General features: G+C 42.1%; 1 protein-coding gene and 1 long non-coding RNA gene across 3 annotated transcripts; both read right to left on the reverse strand.

The window, feature by feature from the left end:
• Positions 1 to 5,747: 5,747 nt before the first annotated feature.
• On the reverse strand, positions 5,748 to 12,014 carry LOC115128221 (dnaJ homolog subfamily C member 8-like). The gene is made up of 9 exons (XM_029657886.2): positions 11,909 to 12,014; positions 10,625 to 10,726; positions 10,111 to 10,167; positions 9,234 to 9,300; positions 9,047 to 9,141; positions 8,746 to 8,817; positions 8,557 to 8,648; positions 6,726 to 6,801; positions 5,748 to 6,268 (listed from the first exon to the last, which is right to left on the reverse strand). Exons 1-9 carry the CDS (start codon positions 11,993 to 11,995, stop codon positions 6,143 to 6,145), a joined length of 774 nt encoding a protein of 257 aa, XP_029513746.1. The 5' UTR covers positions 11,996 to 12,014; the 3' UTR covers positions 5,748 to 6,142.
• Positions 12,015 to 12,632: 618 nt separating this feature from the next.
• On the reverse strand, positions 12,633 to 15,963 carry LOC135571426 (uncharacterized). 2 transcript variants are annotated; one of them, XR_010463799.1, is made up of 4 exons: positions 15,929 to 15,963; positions 14,809 to 14,899; positions 14,324 to 14,558; positions 12,633 to 14,206 (listed from the first exon to the last, which is right to left on the reverse strand). It is a non-coding gene; the product is annotated as an uncharacterized LOC135571426 (long non-coding RNA). The 2 variants fall into 2 exon arrangements; XR_010463798.1 differs by having other exon boundaries at positions 15,874 to 15,957.
• Positions 15,964 to 16,557: the final 594 nt, after the last annotated feature.

The raw sequence follows: 16,557 nt of genomic DNA on the forward strand, positions 1-16,557 counted from the left end.
ATTTAGTAGTGTTGTACCATCAACTCTGCTGCTACCTAAATAGTCTAGATGAGTAGTGTTAGGACATGGGCTCTGAAATGATCTTCTCACCCCTATTACAGGAGAAGGACCAAGGTCCCTCCCCTCGAATGTTCCCCTCCGATGCGTTTTGAGAAGGAGTAGAAAAGGGTTTGCAAGAAAATATTGAGATTCACCCATGGCCACTCCTCTGTAAAGTCTGCCGTGTCACCCACAGGAAGGGCCAAGGACAGGAGGATCAGCTGTGGCAGCCATGCAGGAGTACCTACCGTCATGGGTATTCATCCATCTTTCAGTAACTCCCTGGCCTGCTTTCCCTCGCTCCCTCATCTGCTACCATAAACTAGAGCACAGCCTATACAGAATCTGTAGATGTGTGCCAGTAAACTAAGGTTAAGTTCACTGGGTGAACTGAACAATTAACATTTAATAAACGTCTAGCTATAGAAACAAAAAATAACCCAGAAAATACGAATTAATTGGATTTTGTACAAACAGTTTATTTCCATCGGTCAAAATGTATAAACATGATCAAGGGTGGTGGGGATTGAGTGACTTTTGTGCTATTTGGATACAAAGTAGTGGATGGCTGATGGCTCAAGGTTGCACCAATGAGTCACTGTCAACTTCAAATGGCAGCTATTCTAAAGAAAAGCGGATATCCCCTTGCTGACATTGAAAACCAACGTGATTCATGCCTCAATGCGGTCTTCCTCCAGACTGTGGCTTCTCTCTGCCCCCTCTCACTCTTTACTTCTGGTCAGAACTAACAGAGATATCACCTGGCAACACAGGCCTATAACTATACCTTCACTGACAGTTCATTAAACTAACCAAATTCAAATAATGGGAATGGGTCATTCCATGTCATTGAAAACTACACTAGTTTGTTTGCATCCCTGTAATGAGATTAGTGCTTATGTCTTCAGCTAATTTGCCTGAGAAGCAGGGAGGGTTGTCTGTGAAATCCCAATAAGAGGAGACAAGGCACTTTACCGGACAAATGCGCAGAAGTCCATCAACCGGAGTACCTCAAAGCAATACTGTTTTGCCACTGAGGAATGTGGATTACCTGACTTCTTTGGTTACAACAAATGGACTATTTACAGGTATGTGCCAAAGAATAACAATGCGGGTCACACTTGAAATAGCATTGCATTGATTTTTGTTATGTCTTTAGTATGGTTGGCTGTATTGTAAATAATGTAGTTTACATTCTGTCATGACAATGCCACTTTTCTAAGACCGTTCAGATCAACTTGCAATCAGAGACAGTGCATGTATTAAGTTGTGTAGTTTCCCTCCTTTGTACTAGCCTTGTGCAGAAAACATCTTCCCGACCTAATTCTTTTCTTTGCCATTGACAGGTTTGAAAAAACAGGCCATTAGTTGAGTTCCTCCAGCTCTGAGTGAGAGATACTAAAACTCTACTGCAGCGCAGACACACAACTAGAGAAGGATTTTAAGTCCCTGGGTGATCCCATCAAGCAGTTCAGCAATTGTGTCAGGGACAGGGACAAAACCAGACAACAAAATACACACGAAAAAGTGCATGGGGGACCGATGGAAGAGCATAGTGGTGAGCATGGGCTCAACGGAAGAGTGTAGTTGTAGTCCGGAGGCACAGCAGTCAGAAGGAAGACTGTCTCTTGCAGAGAGCTGTACCAGACTCTTGGCTCAGAGCATACCAGGCTGACATTCAAAGATAAAGGTTGTGGTTGGCCATTGTTTTTAGTAGATATCAAATAATTAAAGGCCAGTTTCCCAGACAGAAATTATGCCTAATCCTGGACTAGAAAGCACTTTCAATTGAGATTCTTAATTGAACAGGCTTTTTAGTCCAGGCCTAAGCTAAATCTTGTGTCTGGGAAACTGTCCCTTAGAGCTTATTTAGATAAGTATCTAGTATCTTAAGTACAGTGCATTTGGAAAGTATTCAGACCCCTTTACTTTTATCTGCATTTTGTTACGTCACAGCCTTATTCTAAAATGTATTGAATACATTTTTTTCCCTCATCAATTACACACAATAGCCCATAATGTATTACTGCAAATGTATAAAAAAAACATACCTTTTGCTATGAGACTTGAAATTAAGCTCGGGTGCATCCTGTTTCCATTGATCATCCTTGATATTTCTACAAATTCAATTGATTGAACATGATTTGGAAAAGCACACATCTGTCTATATAAGGTCCCACATTTGACACTGCATGTCAGAGCAAAAACCAATCCGAGGTCTAAGGAATTGTCTGTAGAGCTCCAAGGCAGGATTGTGATGAGGCACACATCTGGGGAAGGGTAGCAAAACATATCTGCAGCATTGAAGGTCCCCAAGAACACAGTAGCCTCCGTCATTGTTAAATTGAAGAAATTTGGAACCACCAAGACTCTTTCTAGAGCTGGCTGCCTGTCCAAACTGAGCAATCGGGAGAAGGGTCTTGGTCAGGTAGGTGACCAGGAACCTGATGGTCACTCTGACAAGAGCTCCTCTGTGGAGATGGGAGAAACTTCCAGATGGACAACTATCTCTGCAGCACTCCACCAATCAGGCCTTTATGGTAGAGTGGCCAGACGGAAGCCACTCCTCAGTACAAGGCACATAACAGCCCGCTAGGAGCTTGCCAAAAGGCATCTAAAGGACTCAGACCATGAGAAACAAGGTTCTCTGGTCTGATGAAACCAAGATTGAACTCTTTGGCTAAATGCCAAGTGTCACGTCTGGAGGAAACCTGGCACCATTGCTACAGTGAAGCATGGTGGTGGCAGCATCATGCTGTGGGGATGTTTTTCAGGGACTGGGAGACTAGTCAGGATCGAGGGAAACATGAACAGAGCAAAGTACAGAGAGGTCCTTGTTGAAAACCTGTTCCAAAGCTCTTAGGACCTCAGACTTGGGCGAAGGTTCAACTTCCAACAGGACAACAACCCTAAGCACACAGCCAAGACAATGCAGGAGTGTCTTCGGGAGAAGTCTTTGAATGTCCTTGTATGGCCCAGCCAGAGCCCGGACTTGAACATCTCTGGAGAGAGCTGAAAATAGCTGTGCAGCGATGCTCCCCATCCAACCTGGCAGAGCTTGAGAGGATCTGCAGAGGAATGGGAGAAACTCCCCAAATACAGGTGTGCCAAGCTTGTAGCGTCATACCCAAGAAGACTCGATGCTGTAATAGCTGCCCAAAGGTGCTTCAACAAAGTGCTGAGTAAATGGTGTGTGAACTTAAATATCACATTTACATAAGTATTCTAAAAACCTGTTTTTGCTTTGTCAATTTGGGGTATTGTGTGTATATTGATCAGGGGGAACGTAAATACATTTTAGAATAAGACTAACGTAACAACGTGGGAAAAGTCGAGGGGTCTGCATACTTTCCGAATGCACTGTGTGTATCTGCTTGGGAGACTCTCACAATGCCACTGAAGCATCTCTAATGTTTCTGTATTGTGTTACTGTAGGAAACAGAAAGATTGTAAAGAGGTCCGTCAGGAGCCAGCACTTCCTCCCTAAGGTAATTCTGTGTGTGTGAACGTCACGTGTGACTGGTCATAATGACAGATGTAAGTCACTCGTTCAGTGGACATCTGATCTGACAATATACCCATTTCATTTTGATGGACTAAAGGAGTTTATGGATGAAACTTGGGAATCACAAGAGACATGAGTGTCAGTTTATTTAGAATGTCTCTTCTTTACAGAGGGCTTACATGGCTACCATTGGCCAGGATTTTAGTATTAAAACTTACAAGAGACGGATCATTTAACCTTTTTGTTTTTTTTATCCCCATGTAGAGTAAGACCAATGCCAAGAGCAACCAGAAAGCTGCGAAGAATGATTAGTTGTTGGTGCCTTCAAGGGGCTCAGTGTGAATGGGACAGGAGGCGCCCAGAGCTCTATGGCCTCTAGCGGGGACCAGTGTAAAGTCATGTGAGACAAAACTTGTATCACCTGGCCCCTACTTCCAGGCTTCGTTCACGTGCGTGAAAGCCGGGCCGAAGCTACATATCTAGCACTTTAATCTGGTCCACCAGCAGGCTCTAAGTTGACCTATATTTATGTGGTAACAAAAAATGACTGGGAATGAGGTTTCCCTTGTGTGAAGTTGAAGACACTGAACTCTAGGAAAAACAACACTTGTGATGAGAAATGATAATGAAGCCAAAGTTGTAAAGGTAAACTCAGCGGTATGACACATGCAGAAAGTAAACAGCATAGTGGGTCAATTCCCGCAACAACTAAGCGCGAAGCTCAACTCTGATGTTTTGGTCCAGTACCTACCACACTCTAATGGCATGAAGCAAAGCTGTGCGCATGTGCAAGCTCATCTTGCGTCTCCCTCATCTCAATATCTGCTGCTCGTGGCAATGTCATTTTGCTGAGTCTACCTTTTAAGTTTGTTTAAAGATGAAGGGGTAAGTGCATTGGCATACCCCTGCAGCCCCCACGCGCCTGTTAGAAGTCTACTTTTTATTTTAATCATTTTGACAGTAACCTTCCAAAAAGAACTATGACCTTGCGGGGGTTCAGAGAAACTGTTACGCCAGTGGGTAAGTGAATGTGAAGATGCATTTCAATTGCTTGATCTTTTCTTTGCCCCTGTAGCGGTGGAGATCACTTTGTCATTTAGTGCTGGTAGTCTGTTCTGTCTGTATTGTCATGCGCTCACTTGTTTTTATTTAACCTTTTTAACTAGGCAAGTCAGTTAAGAAAAATTCTTATTTACAATGGTGGCCTACCCCGGACCAATGTGCGCCGCCCTATGGGACTCCCAATTATGGCCGGATGTGATACAGCCTGGATTAGAACCAGGGACTGTAGTGACGCCTCTTGCACAGATGCTGTGCCACTCGGGAGCCTGACCATTGTTAATGTTCTGCTTTAGACTAGAACATCCTCGGTAGATTTGTCATTGAACTGATTTACGCACTTTAAGAAAGTGTACTTTGTGTCAATTTGTCTGTCTGCCAAATGGAATTGATTGTCTTTAATGTTGCATGAGCCTAAACTGGCAAATCTCTTTGGAAATGTATAACTTGATCACTCAGATGACCTATTTAAGAATATATTGGACAGTGTAACAATTAGAGTTAAACTGACAGACTAGGCCCTGGCTTTCTGTAGATTGAGTGCAACACTGCTGCAATTAAACACTTGATATGAAAACAGAATGGATGCACAATGTTACGGAAGAATAATGTTCTTATGACAAAGATGATGGCTAGAGGGTCACGAGCAATGGTAAATTGGGGTAACTAATTCCAATGTATTGAAGAGAGGGGGCATCAATATAGGAATAGTAGTGGACTTTCTGGCTCTGTCCCAAATGACACCCCATTTAGTTAATGTCTATTGCCCAGGATCCATATGGTTCTGGTCAAAAGTAGTGCACTACATATGGAATAGGATGCCTTCTCTGTGTAGTGGAATCGACATTCTGATGAAGGCAAAGCAAGAGGGATACTTGCGGGACGTTGTCGCTACCTCGTTCGCCAACCAAAGTGCATGAATAGTGGAGTAAACTGAAGGGAGAATATTCGTGCACTCGCAGAAATAATAAAGAAGTATTTCTGAAATCTACTTCCATTGTCCTCCAAGAGCGGCTGGACCCCTTGTTTCACAGTAAGAGAAGAATTCCTTCATATGTTATAGGATCCTGTACCTATTTCTGAACACATACCAGGCAGTCGTTACCTGAGGATGTCGATTGTTCTAACCTGAACCTAGACTGCATTGTTACAAACAAGCTTTTATTTAAAAGGTATATAAAAAAATACAGGCAAACTAAGGTGGTTACAGAAATGGAAGATTTCCTGTCATCTTTCCTACTTTAATTGAGGCCAGTCAGTGTGATGCTCTCATGGAGGTTGCACGTCACAATTATATACATTAAAAAACAAGCACAAAAGTACATTTCTCAGGACAGTGGATGCACTGTCAAGAGTAAGTAAGAATAATGGGTCGAGTCTTGATTCTCCACCCTTCTTCCGAAGTGTGCACTTCCAGACTTCCTCGCATGGATTTTTACAATGGTGGAAACTCTCTTCGGCCAATGCTTTTAAACATGATGTGGAGTGTGCAAGTGCACACTTTGGGTAGTATCCTTAACCATCACACCTCAACAGACATCACTCTCTCTGCTCCATCTTGACTTTAGGAGGCTTCAAGAACGACCGGGGTTTCTTCTCTTTTTTAGCTTTGCCTTTGCCTGCCTGGAAACTCCTCCAACTATCCACTCGGCCATCCCTTGTTTCCTTGTGACAAAAAATGTAAGGTATAGTCAGCGATGCATGAAGAAAACAGCAATATCGGGCCGACTTCTACAACAACTGACTTTACCCTGCTGCTGGTGGTAATGCCATATCCCTGAATCTCAGTTAAACAACTGAAAAGCCAGCAGCTACTTTTCTTAACCTTTTTAACTAGGCAAGTCGGTTAAGAACAAATTTTTATTTTACAATGATGGCCTACCCCGGCCAAAACCTCCCCTAACCCGGATGACGCTGGGTCAATTGTGCGCCGCCCTATGGGACTCCCGATCACGGCCGGTTATGATACAGCCCGTGATCAAACCAGGGTCTGATGCAGTGCCTTAGACCACTGCGCCACAGGTACTCCGTCCCTCCTCATCCCAGCTTCTTTTGGGAGATGATCGTTTACTGCTTAATGTCATTTTCACTCAAATGTAATTACAACCTTTTTTCAACATACCTCAAAGTTCTTCTGCCATTCCCTCTCTCGCTTAGCTTTCTCTGCCGTCTCAATCTCTTCCTCTCTTGCCCTTTTCCTGAGGAGAAAAATGACGCGAAACATTGAATGGTATTCCCTCCTTATGGCCACCAAAAGAAGATCAAAGACATGAGGGCCATGTATTCCTATAATTCAAGTATTAAGCAATTACACTGAGCGTTCTGTGCTGATGTGTTCTGTATTTCACCAACGATATACAGTGGGGCAAAAAAAGTATTTAGTCAGCCACCAATTGTGCAAGTTCTCCCACTTAAAAAGATGATGCCTGTAATTTTCATCATAGGTACACTTCCAACAGACAAAATGAGAAAGAAAAAAAATCCAGAAAATCACATTGTAGGATTTTTAATGAATTTATTTGCAAATTATGGTGGAAAATAAGTATTTGGTCAATAACAAAAGTTAATACTTTGTTATATACCCTTTGTTGGCAATGACAGAGGTCAAACATGTTCTGTAAGTCTTAACAAGGTTTTCACACACTGTTGCTGGTATTTTGGCCCATTCCTCCATGCAGATCTCCTCTAGAGCAGTGATGTTTTGGGGCTGCTTTCTATGGAGTTGAGATCTGGAGACTGGCTAGGCAACTCCAGGACCTTGAAATGCTTCTTCCGAAGCCACTCCTTCGTTGCCAGGGCGGTGTGTTTGGAATCATTGTCATGCTGAAAGACCCAGCCACGTTTCATCTTCAATGCCCTTGCTGATGGAAGGAGGTTTTCACTCAAAATCTCACGATACATGGCCCCATTCATTCTTTCCTTTACACGGATCAGTTGTCCTGGTTCCTTTGCAGAAAAACAGCCCCAAAGCATGATGTTTCCACCCCCATGCTTCACAGTAGGTATGGTGTTCTTTGGATGCAACTGAGCATTCTTTGTCCTCCAAACACGACGAGTTGAGTTTTTACCAAAAATTTATATTTTGGTTTCATCTGACCATATGACATTCTCCCAATCTTCTTCTGGATCATCCAAATGCTCAAAATTCAGACGGGCCTGGACATGTACTGGCTTAAGCAGGGGGACACGTCTGGCACTGCAGGATATAAGTCCCTGGCGGTGCAGTGTGTTACTGATGGTAGGCTTTGTTACTTTGGTCCCAGCTCTCTGCAGGTCATTCACTAGGTCCCCCCCCGTGTGATTCTGGGATTTTTGCTCACCGTTCTTATGATCATTTTGACCCCACGGGGTGAGATCTTGCGTGGAGCCCCAGATCGAGGGAGATTATCAGTGGTCTTGTATGTCTTCCATTTCCTAATAATTGCTCCCACAGTTGATTTCTTCAAACCAAGCTGCTTACCTATTGCAGATTCAGTCTTCCCAGCCTGGTGCAGGTCTACAATTTTGTTTCTGGTGTCCTTTGACAGCTCTTTGGTCTTGGCCATAGTGGAGTATGGAGTGTGACTGTTTGAGGTTGTGGACAGGTGTCTTTTATACTGATAACAAGTTCAAACAAGTGCGATTAAATACAGGTAACGAGTGGAGGACAGAGGAGCCTCTTAAAGAAGAAGTTACAGGTCTGTCAGAGCCAGAAATCTTGCTTGTTTGTAGGTGACCAAATACTTATTTTCCACCATAAATTGCAAATAAATTCATTAAAAATCCTACAATGTGATTTTCTGGATTTTTTTTCTCATTTTGTTTAACAAAGTTGAAGTGTACCTATGATAAATTACTTTAAGTGGGAGAACTTGCACAATTGGTGGCTGACTAAATACTCTCTCCCCCCCCGTACCCCCGTACCCCCAAACGCTAAATGTACAATATTCAGTTCACTGAAATGGCACTGTTACCGTTCATGCATGTCCTTGGCTTCCCTCTCCTTCCTCTTGATTTCAAGCTCTGCAAACAACTTCATAGTCTGCTTGTACACCGCCTGTCTGAACTGAGAGAAGAGTGGTTTCCTTAGTAAAATAACAATAAGCCCAATATCAAAACAGCCTTACATCTGTTACAAGTTAAATTTAACCACTTGTCAATACCATTTCTGGGTCATCCTCCTCCACGAATTGAGGCTTCCCATCCTTCTTCAGCTGTTTCTTCTTCTCTTTCATCTGTTGCAATAAAAGATGCCACAGCACAACATTTTTACTGCAATACATAAACTTCAACTGTAATAGTAGCATCACTACTATTAATACAGTTGTACAGTAAATATATACCCTATTCCCTTTATAGTGCTGGCAGTGGTCAAAAGTAGTGCACTAATAAAGGGAATAGGGTGCCATTTGGGAAGCCCCCTATAAGACGTATGAACAGAGGGACCAGCGGTCAGTTACTTACATTATGCTCAACATATTCCCTTCCTGCTTGGATTACATCAACTGCCCTCTTCTTCTGTTCTGGTTCCAGCAGGTTTTTGTATGCCTTGTCCACAGCTAGAAATAGTGGTATTGGGGGTTGATAAGAACTCTTTGAATGTATTCGGCTAACTGATGTAGACATATTGTGCCTGCAATCATATTTCTACCTTCAAAGGCTAGTTGTGCTCTGTCTGGATCATCCTGGTTCTTGTCTGGATGGACCAAGATGGACAACTGAAATGGAAAGAGTACATATTACTTGTTAGATATTACTGCACTGTCGGAGCTAGAAACAAGCATTTCGCTACACCCGCAATAACATCTGCTAAACACGTATGTGACCAATATCATTACATTTACAATGAGACAAAGGTTAATTAATTTGTGTGTTTTGGATTCTTATCCACTGCCAGTCCACCTCTAAAAAAACTATAATCGGCAGCTATATCGATAATCTGTGACCTTTGCCTCCCTAAAAACGATATCGGACCCAAAACTCCCATATCGGTCAGTCTTTACTTCGGACATCATTGCGGACATCCCGAGCTGACAAGGTACAAATCTGTTGTTCTGCCCCTGAACAGGCAGTTAACCCACTGTTCCTAGGCAGTCATTGAAAATAAGAATTTGTTCTTAACTGACTTGCCTAGTTAAACAAAGGTAAAATTTAAAATTGCACGCACGAGGGGGAAAAGCAATGTTTTTGCATTAACTTCTTTGTTGTTGCAATATCTATCGCAAACGGAAGTGGATGTTTCACCACTAAGGTTTACAGTTAAGATATGATGGGAAATCTAAACTATAAAATAGACCGTATGTAAATCGACCAGTACAAATAAATAAAAGCAGCAGTGATGGTAGTGAGTGTCAGAGTGCATGTATGGAATGAGTGTAAAGAGTCCATGCAAATAGTCTCTTAATAGGGTGCAGGTGGACACCTAGGGTTGGCTGTTCAACAGTGGTATGGCCTGGAAGCTGTCAAGGAATCTGTTGGTCCAAGATGGGATACTCCGGTACTTTCTGTCAGAGATGTAGCATACCTACCGCTCGGAATCTCTTCTTCAACTCCTCATCTGTTGCCTCTGGATCGATTTGTAACACCTGCAATTGAAATTAGGCATTTCACTAGAAGCAAAGTTGACACTGCATAGCCTAAGCAACACAGATGAGGCTGTCAGTAAAATACCAATTTACATCAAGCGATCCAAACCTCTTGACAAAGTCGCTGGTGTTGGACAAAGAATGTTACACCACGCCTTTCCCTTTGAGAAACACATTCTTGCACTTTACCATCTTGCCCAGACAATGGGCACACAACGTTAACGCCATTTAACTTTGACACCATTCCAGCACATTCAGCAAGTATATCAAACGGGTTGAATACTGCAACGATGCGTCGGTCAGCACAACACCTAAGCCATTATACCAAGAGGCCTGAACCTCTTGATGAGGTGGCTGGTGTTGTACTAAGGACCCTTCAATGCAGTTCTACATATCAATCTTGTCACAATAATAATAGATCAACTACAGTTGAATGTGACAGGAACTAGCCACTTACCTCAAAGGGGTTTAAATTGAAGTAGGACGACCCAGGTCTGAGCAGCCTGTCTATTTGCTGCTTCGAGGTTAGCACAGAATCTCTTTTCTCTATCTGCTTTACCTGTTGGACAAAGTAATGTCATATTAGTTAAGGTCACAGAAGTTCACTCATGATCATTTACATAATCTTGATCCCTCTCACTGGCCAGCTGGCGTAGCATTATACCGCAGGCCTCATGAGTCCGCTTGGGGAAGGTTGGATAGATGGAACTGAGCATGTTTACATTCATTCCAGAGCACTAGCCAGCAGATCCGACCTGCTTTCTTACAGCTGCACTAGGGTCTGACAGGCTTCCTGTGTAGATTAATGCTGTGTTTACATGGTATGAGGTAGACGGCAAACTGGATGTCATTGTTTTCAATGCGAGCACAACGGTAAATGCCATCTGCCACTATGGTAGATGGGACTTGCCGCCAGAGTTAAAATATTTTGCTGTCCTCCATAATGTTGTTTTTCTTCCAGATGTAGATTTGCAACGCTGGCTTGCTTTGCCCTCAGTCTTTCTTGCCCCACTATGCAGACTGGTATGACAGCTTTTGCATACCTTGTCTAAACCCAGCATAAAACACCACGTACCGAGATTAACACCTCAATCACACCGACAGCGTAATTGCGTTTTGGTACACCAGAAGAACATTCATTTCTAATGTAATGCTGCATTTGTCTTGCAGCATTGCGTTGCAGAGGCAGTACGTTCTACGTTTTCCAAGCCATATTTTGCCCTGGCTCTGCAGTGCCTTCTACACAGGAATCCTGTAAGACCCAAGTACAACTGTAAACAAGCGGGTCGGATCTTCTGGCTAACTAGAGCAAGTACTGTAATATAGCCTTCTGACGAATACGTTGGGGGCGTATCCATAAGTGAAATACCGAAACTAATACTTGAAAGACTACAGATCAAATACAACCATTCACCACTTTTAAAAAGCAAACACAATTTCTCTACACTTACAAAACAAAATAGCGGTTTACCAAACTTTATGCGTATTAGGATCACTGAGAATTGTTCTGGCGAATCAACACCACAGCTGTTAGTGTTAGCAATTGCTAGCTAGCACATATACACACACCGTGTTATGCGAGCAAACGAAAGCTAGCTCGCGTCAGCTACTGAGCTAGCTAACGTTAGCCTCTCGAGCTTTTTAGCCAGCAGGTGCTTAAAGGCCTCCTACAAATCCAGAGCATTAATGGGCGGAATTGTTCAACACCTTAAATAGCATATATTTCCTAAATGTATCATACCTCTGTGTAGAAATGATTGAACAAATCATCCGGACCACTCTGGGCAGAGGGCTCTCCTCCAGCAGCCGCCATCTCGGCTTCATTCATCTGACGTCACAATATCCACTATCACGTGACTCAATGCAGTTTTTTTGCGCGCATATGCACATACCTACTAATTCATGGGTTTTTCTTTATTTTTAACTATTTTCTACATTCTCTTCACTATTATTCTACATCAATGACCCACCACACCTCCAGGCTGTTGAAGGTCTATTTGACCAAGGAGTGCTGCAACAGATGACCTGGCGTCCACAATCACCCAACCTCAACCCAACTGAGATGGTTTGGGATAAATTGGACCGCAGAGTGAAGGAATAGCGGGGACAACAAGCGCTCAGCATATTTGGGAACTCCTTCAAGACTGGTAGAAAAGCATTCCAAGTGAAGCTGCTTAAAAGAATGCCAAGAGTGTGCAAAACTGTCATCAAGGTGGCTACTTTGAAGAATCTCAAATATAAAATATATTTAGATTTGTTTAACACTTTTTGGGTTCCTACATGATTCCATGTGTTACTTCATAGCTGTGATGTCTTCACTATTATTCTACAATGTAGAAAATAGTAAAAATAAAGAAAAACCCTTAAATGAGTAGGTGTGTCCAAACTAGTAACTGGTACTGTATATAAACATAGGGGCCTTCAATAAACATTACGGGCCGTTAAACCAGACATATTAAACCTAGTCCTGGAATAAAAAAAGGTTTTAATAGGGAATCGCCATTGAGAAAGCTTTTTAGTTCTGGACTAACCTTAATCTGTGCACGGGAAACCAGCCCTACATGTCAATAAAATATATAATACATAAAGATTTGTGATCGCTAATAGTACAGGTCAGGTTTCATGTTCCAAACCATTCAATAAACTGCATAAAACATAGCTAGTTGATGTAAAACTTCACTGTAAAATGGGAAATACTTTTTTTTTTTTTAATATAAAGGCAAGGAATATATATTTTGTTGCTGAAAAACTATTTGGGTGTTCAAAAATATACCACATTTTCCACGATTACCATTTACTACCGATGCACAGAAAAAGCAGTTTCCTATCTGATATATCTAAGTATCTGCCCGTTCATGGAAAGTGAGCTCTCGTCAGTTTCGGAGCGCGTGAATCTTCCTCCACGCTACACTCCATGGACAACATCGTCGAGGTTGGTGAATCCTGTACAGGGCAGTCAACAGCTGCATGATCACCTACTGAATCCTTGGTGAAACAGCTACTGCATGTCCACAGTGCACTGCAGCAGAGGCGGCAGCGGTTGACATAAAAATTACTATCTCAATCATTGTTGCAAGTTATATTCATTTTTCTTCAATATTAATTATGCTGATGTGTATCGTCTACTACTGATACTGTATGGAGATATATCTTATAAACCCCATACAAATTATGAAACCTATTGGTCAGTCACCTGGTTTGGATTCATCTTGATGATTGTAAGGCCACAACTAGAGCAAAGGTGACACTGGGCCACTCATGAAGTGTCCAGAACATGGCATCACAGCAAGCGCCATGGACAGATGGGTCCCAAAACTACATTCCAACTTCGGATAACGCCATATCCGATAGTGTCCTCAATTGATGAGGCCGGTGTATGCTCATGAGAAACCAGTTGGTAAATGCAGATTTAAGAGAAATGACACAACCTCAACCCCTATTGTAATGTAATGCTAGATAAGTGATTCACATTTTAGTCATTGGGCAGATGCTCTTATACAGAGCAACTTACGAGTTGCGAGTGCATACATTTTTTTGTACTGGTCCCCCATGGGAATCGAACGCAAGCACCATGCTCTACCTGTCTAAGCCACACAGGACCCTGTTATTAAGGAGTACATGTTCAATCGAAAAGGGCACTGTCACTTTTTTGCAAAGTCATATCCCACCTTTCACATACATCAACACCAGTCTTGAAATCCCGAAGTATAACAAGAGTCAATTTACTTCAACAAAAATTAAATAGGTCTGCCTAAATGGTCAAAGCAAAACATGGTCCAACTTTCCTCTCATATTTAATTTGTCTGCTAGGGCTCTGGCTGATGTCCAGCAGCCTGTGTCCAGCAGGCTGTCTTCAGGGTGACAGGTGGAGGAGCCACAGCGACAGTGGGTGGTGACAGTGCCAGCCCCGGGCGGCTCTCTTGGCCTACTCCAGGGTCTCTAGGCGCTGGATGGCCTCCCTCACCCGTGCAGCCAGGCTCTCCTTAAGGTCCAGGCCTTGATGTAGCTGCTTAGACAGGGAGTCTGCCTCTAACCACTCCTGCATAGGTATGTGGACACATCAAAATCAACAGAATAATCAGTGCAACTGTCCCCAAAAAATTATATTTATGTAAAATAAAGATTTTATATTGAAGAAATTAAATATGATTTTCACCTTCCATTCTATGAAATTAGAGACAAGAGGTATGGGGACAGGAAGATCAACGTAGTAGAGTAGCCATGGAGTCTTTTCATCAGCCTGGGCTCGCAAATATGCCAAGAGTTCATCAGGGGAGGTGTCTATGCCCACTGTGGCCCAGGCTGAAAGTTTGGAGGAAATAACAGTCTCCTTAGGGGGAGAGCTGTAAAAGGGCCACAGAGAAAGCCATCTCAACCAATATCAGACATTCCTGTAAAACAAAGCACAAGTTCAGCAACACCTCAATAGAATCTTTAAAAATATATATGGAATGCTAGGTTATCAATGGAATCCTACTAGAATATTATAGGCAAATATCAGTGAATGATTGACATCACATCTCAGAGCATCTTCAATGGATTTACTTATAAAATAATGTAATATAAATTAAGGTCTCCGATTTCAAATGTTATAGATGAATAATACACAACAGAATAGAATTGGAACAAATGACACCTTACCCATAAGTCTACTCCATTTGTATAAGCCCAACCTAACTGGTCCACAGGTAGGACAGGGTGAGGGCTAGCTTGAGGGCAGCTCCCCTACAGTCTGGTGACAGAAGCAACATATAACACACAACTCTTATTAAATAGCATCATTTGAATATACCTTTGATTAGACATTAATACAATGCTAAATTTTTGGCAACATTAATCACATTTGCTTGTGAGAGAAGGCACATCTGTGAAACAAATACACTGCCCAATTTCCAGGCACCATCTTGTTCTATCGCTTGCCCAGCCGTCGACTAAATTGTAATCTTGAAATACATTGGGATCAGTGTTATCAATTACCACAGTAGGAACAGGTATCCATCATACAGAAGGTCAATGTCAGAGTTTCTAATTGCCCAATAAAACATATGCTTAGTCAGAGGGGAAAAAAAGAAAAAGGAATTCTAGTCCCTTCGCTTTCCTCGAGAAAGTTGATTTGAGATTAAGAAAGGAAATCCTTTTTCAAAAGAATGTGGCATGGGGACAGTTCAAGCAATTATCACAATGGGGTGTAGCGAAGGCTGTGTCCCAAATGGCACTCTATTCCCTATGTAGTGCACTGCTATTGACCAGGGCCCTATTGGCTGTTTAAAAGTAGTGAATTGGGTGCCATTTTAGACAGAGCCTAAGTGACAGGTGTTCATTTGGTTTGGAGGTTTAGACCCATGTCCTTCATAAAAAGCCTAGAATCTGACTGTCTGCTTTTGTCCATTTCATTCCGTGAATTAATAGGTCTAATCTGCTTCAGAGTAATGTGGTCAAATGGCTTTAATACTACTGTGACCTACCACGCCTTGGCCAATCAGGATGACTAGGCTAACTCCCAAGTAAGGGAGACGATAATTACCTTCTCCAGATTTGAAGTTGTCTAGAGTTCCAATAACAATGCAATTATATAGAAGCTTCATTATCCTAGTTTGAGGATGCAAGGGTTGTCATTGAGACCCACAAAAATAATACATTTAAAATGTAGAACCTACATCATTCACAGTAGTATATTATCAGCAACAATAACAAGCGTGGCATTACTTTAGCTTGATTTTGGCCGCAGTTGTAGGCGAGGAGAAACAGTACTCTAGCTCACCCGGGCCTTTTGTAAGGAACACAGGTCAGGGTGAGCGATGCAGCTCTCGCTTCACCACCTGGGTAAGTTTGAATAAAAGGACAAAACAAAAGACAAATAATAGTCATGGGACCAAAGGCATTTGCTATTAGCATGTTGCTATGGAAAGACAGCAGGGCTTGAAGGGTCATTGCTACAGCAGCAGCACAAACATTACTTCTGATAAATTGTGTTTTTTTTTACTGTGTAAATTGGGCCTCATGGTGTTTGAGAGGTGAGTTGCAACTGACCCAATGCCTTCAGGGAAGGAGAGTGCATTTAAATTATTAGTTGTTCTGGTCTTGATGTTGAGTCCAATGTACAAGATCGAGGTAAAAAATAAATAAAAAATCTGCATCGGTATACAAATGTACAACTATAATGTTAATTTCATTTGTATATCTTTTAACTTTCATCAGATCATAAGAGGGTGGCATATCCTGGAAAAGAAAGTGTTCATTTTTTCCCCCAGTCATTCAAACATTTGTGCTCTCTGTCATCCATTATTTTGGTATGACAATTTTATTGTCTCTTGATTTATTCTTGGAGCAAAAAAGCAGACAAAATCTTGTTTCAACTGTGAAATTTGAAGTAGACTGAATGACACCATT

This window comes from Oncorhynchus nerka, linkage group LG4 (assembly GCF_034236695.1).
Source record: "Oncorhynchus nerka isolate Pitt River linkage group LG4, Oner_Uvic_2.0, whole genome shotgun sequence".
Lineage (NCBI taxonomy): Eukaryota > Metazoa > Chordata > Actinopteri > Salmoniformes > Salmonidae > Oncorhynchus > Oncorhynchus nerka.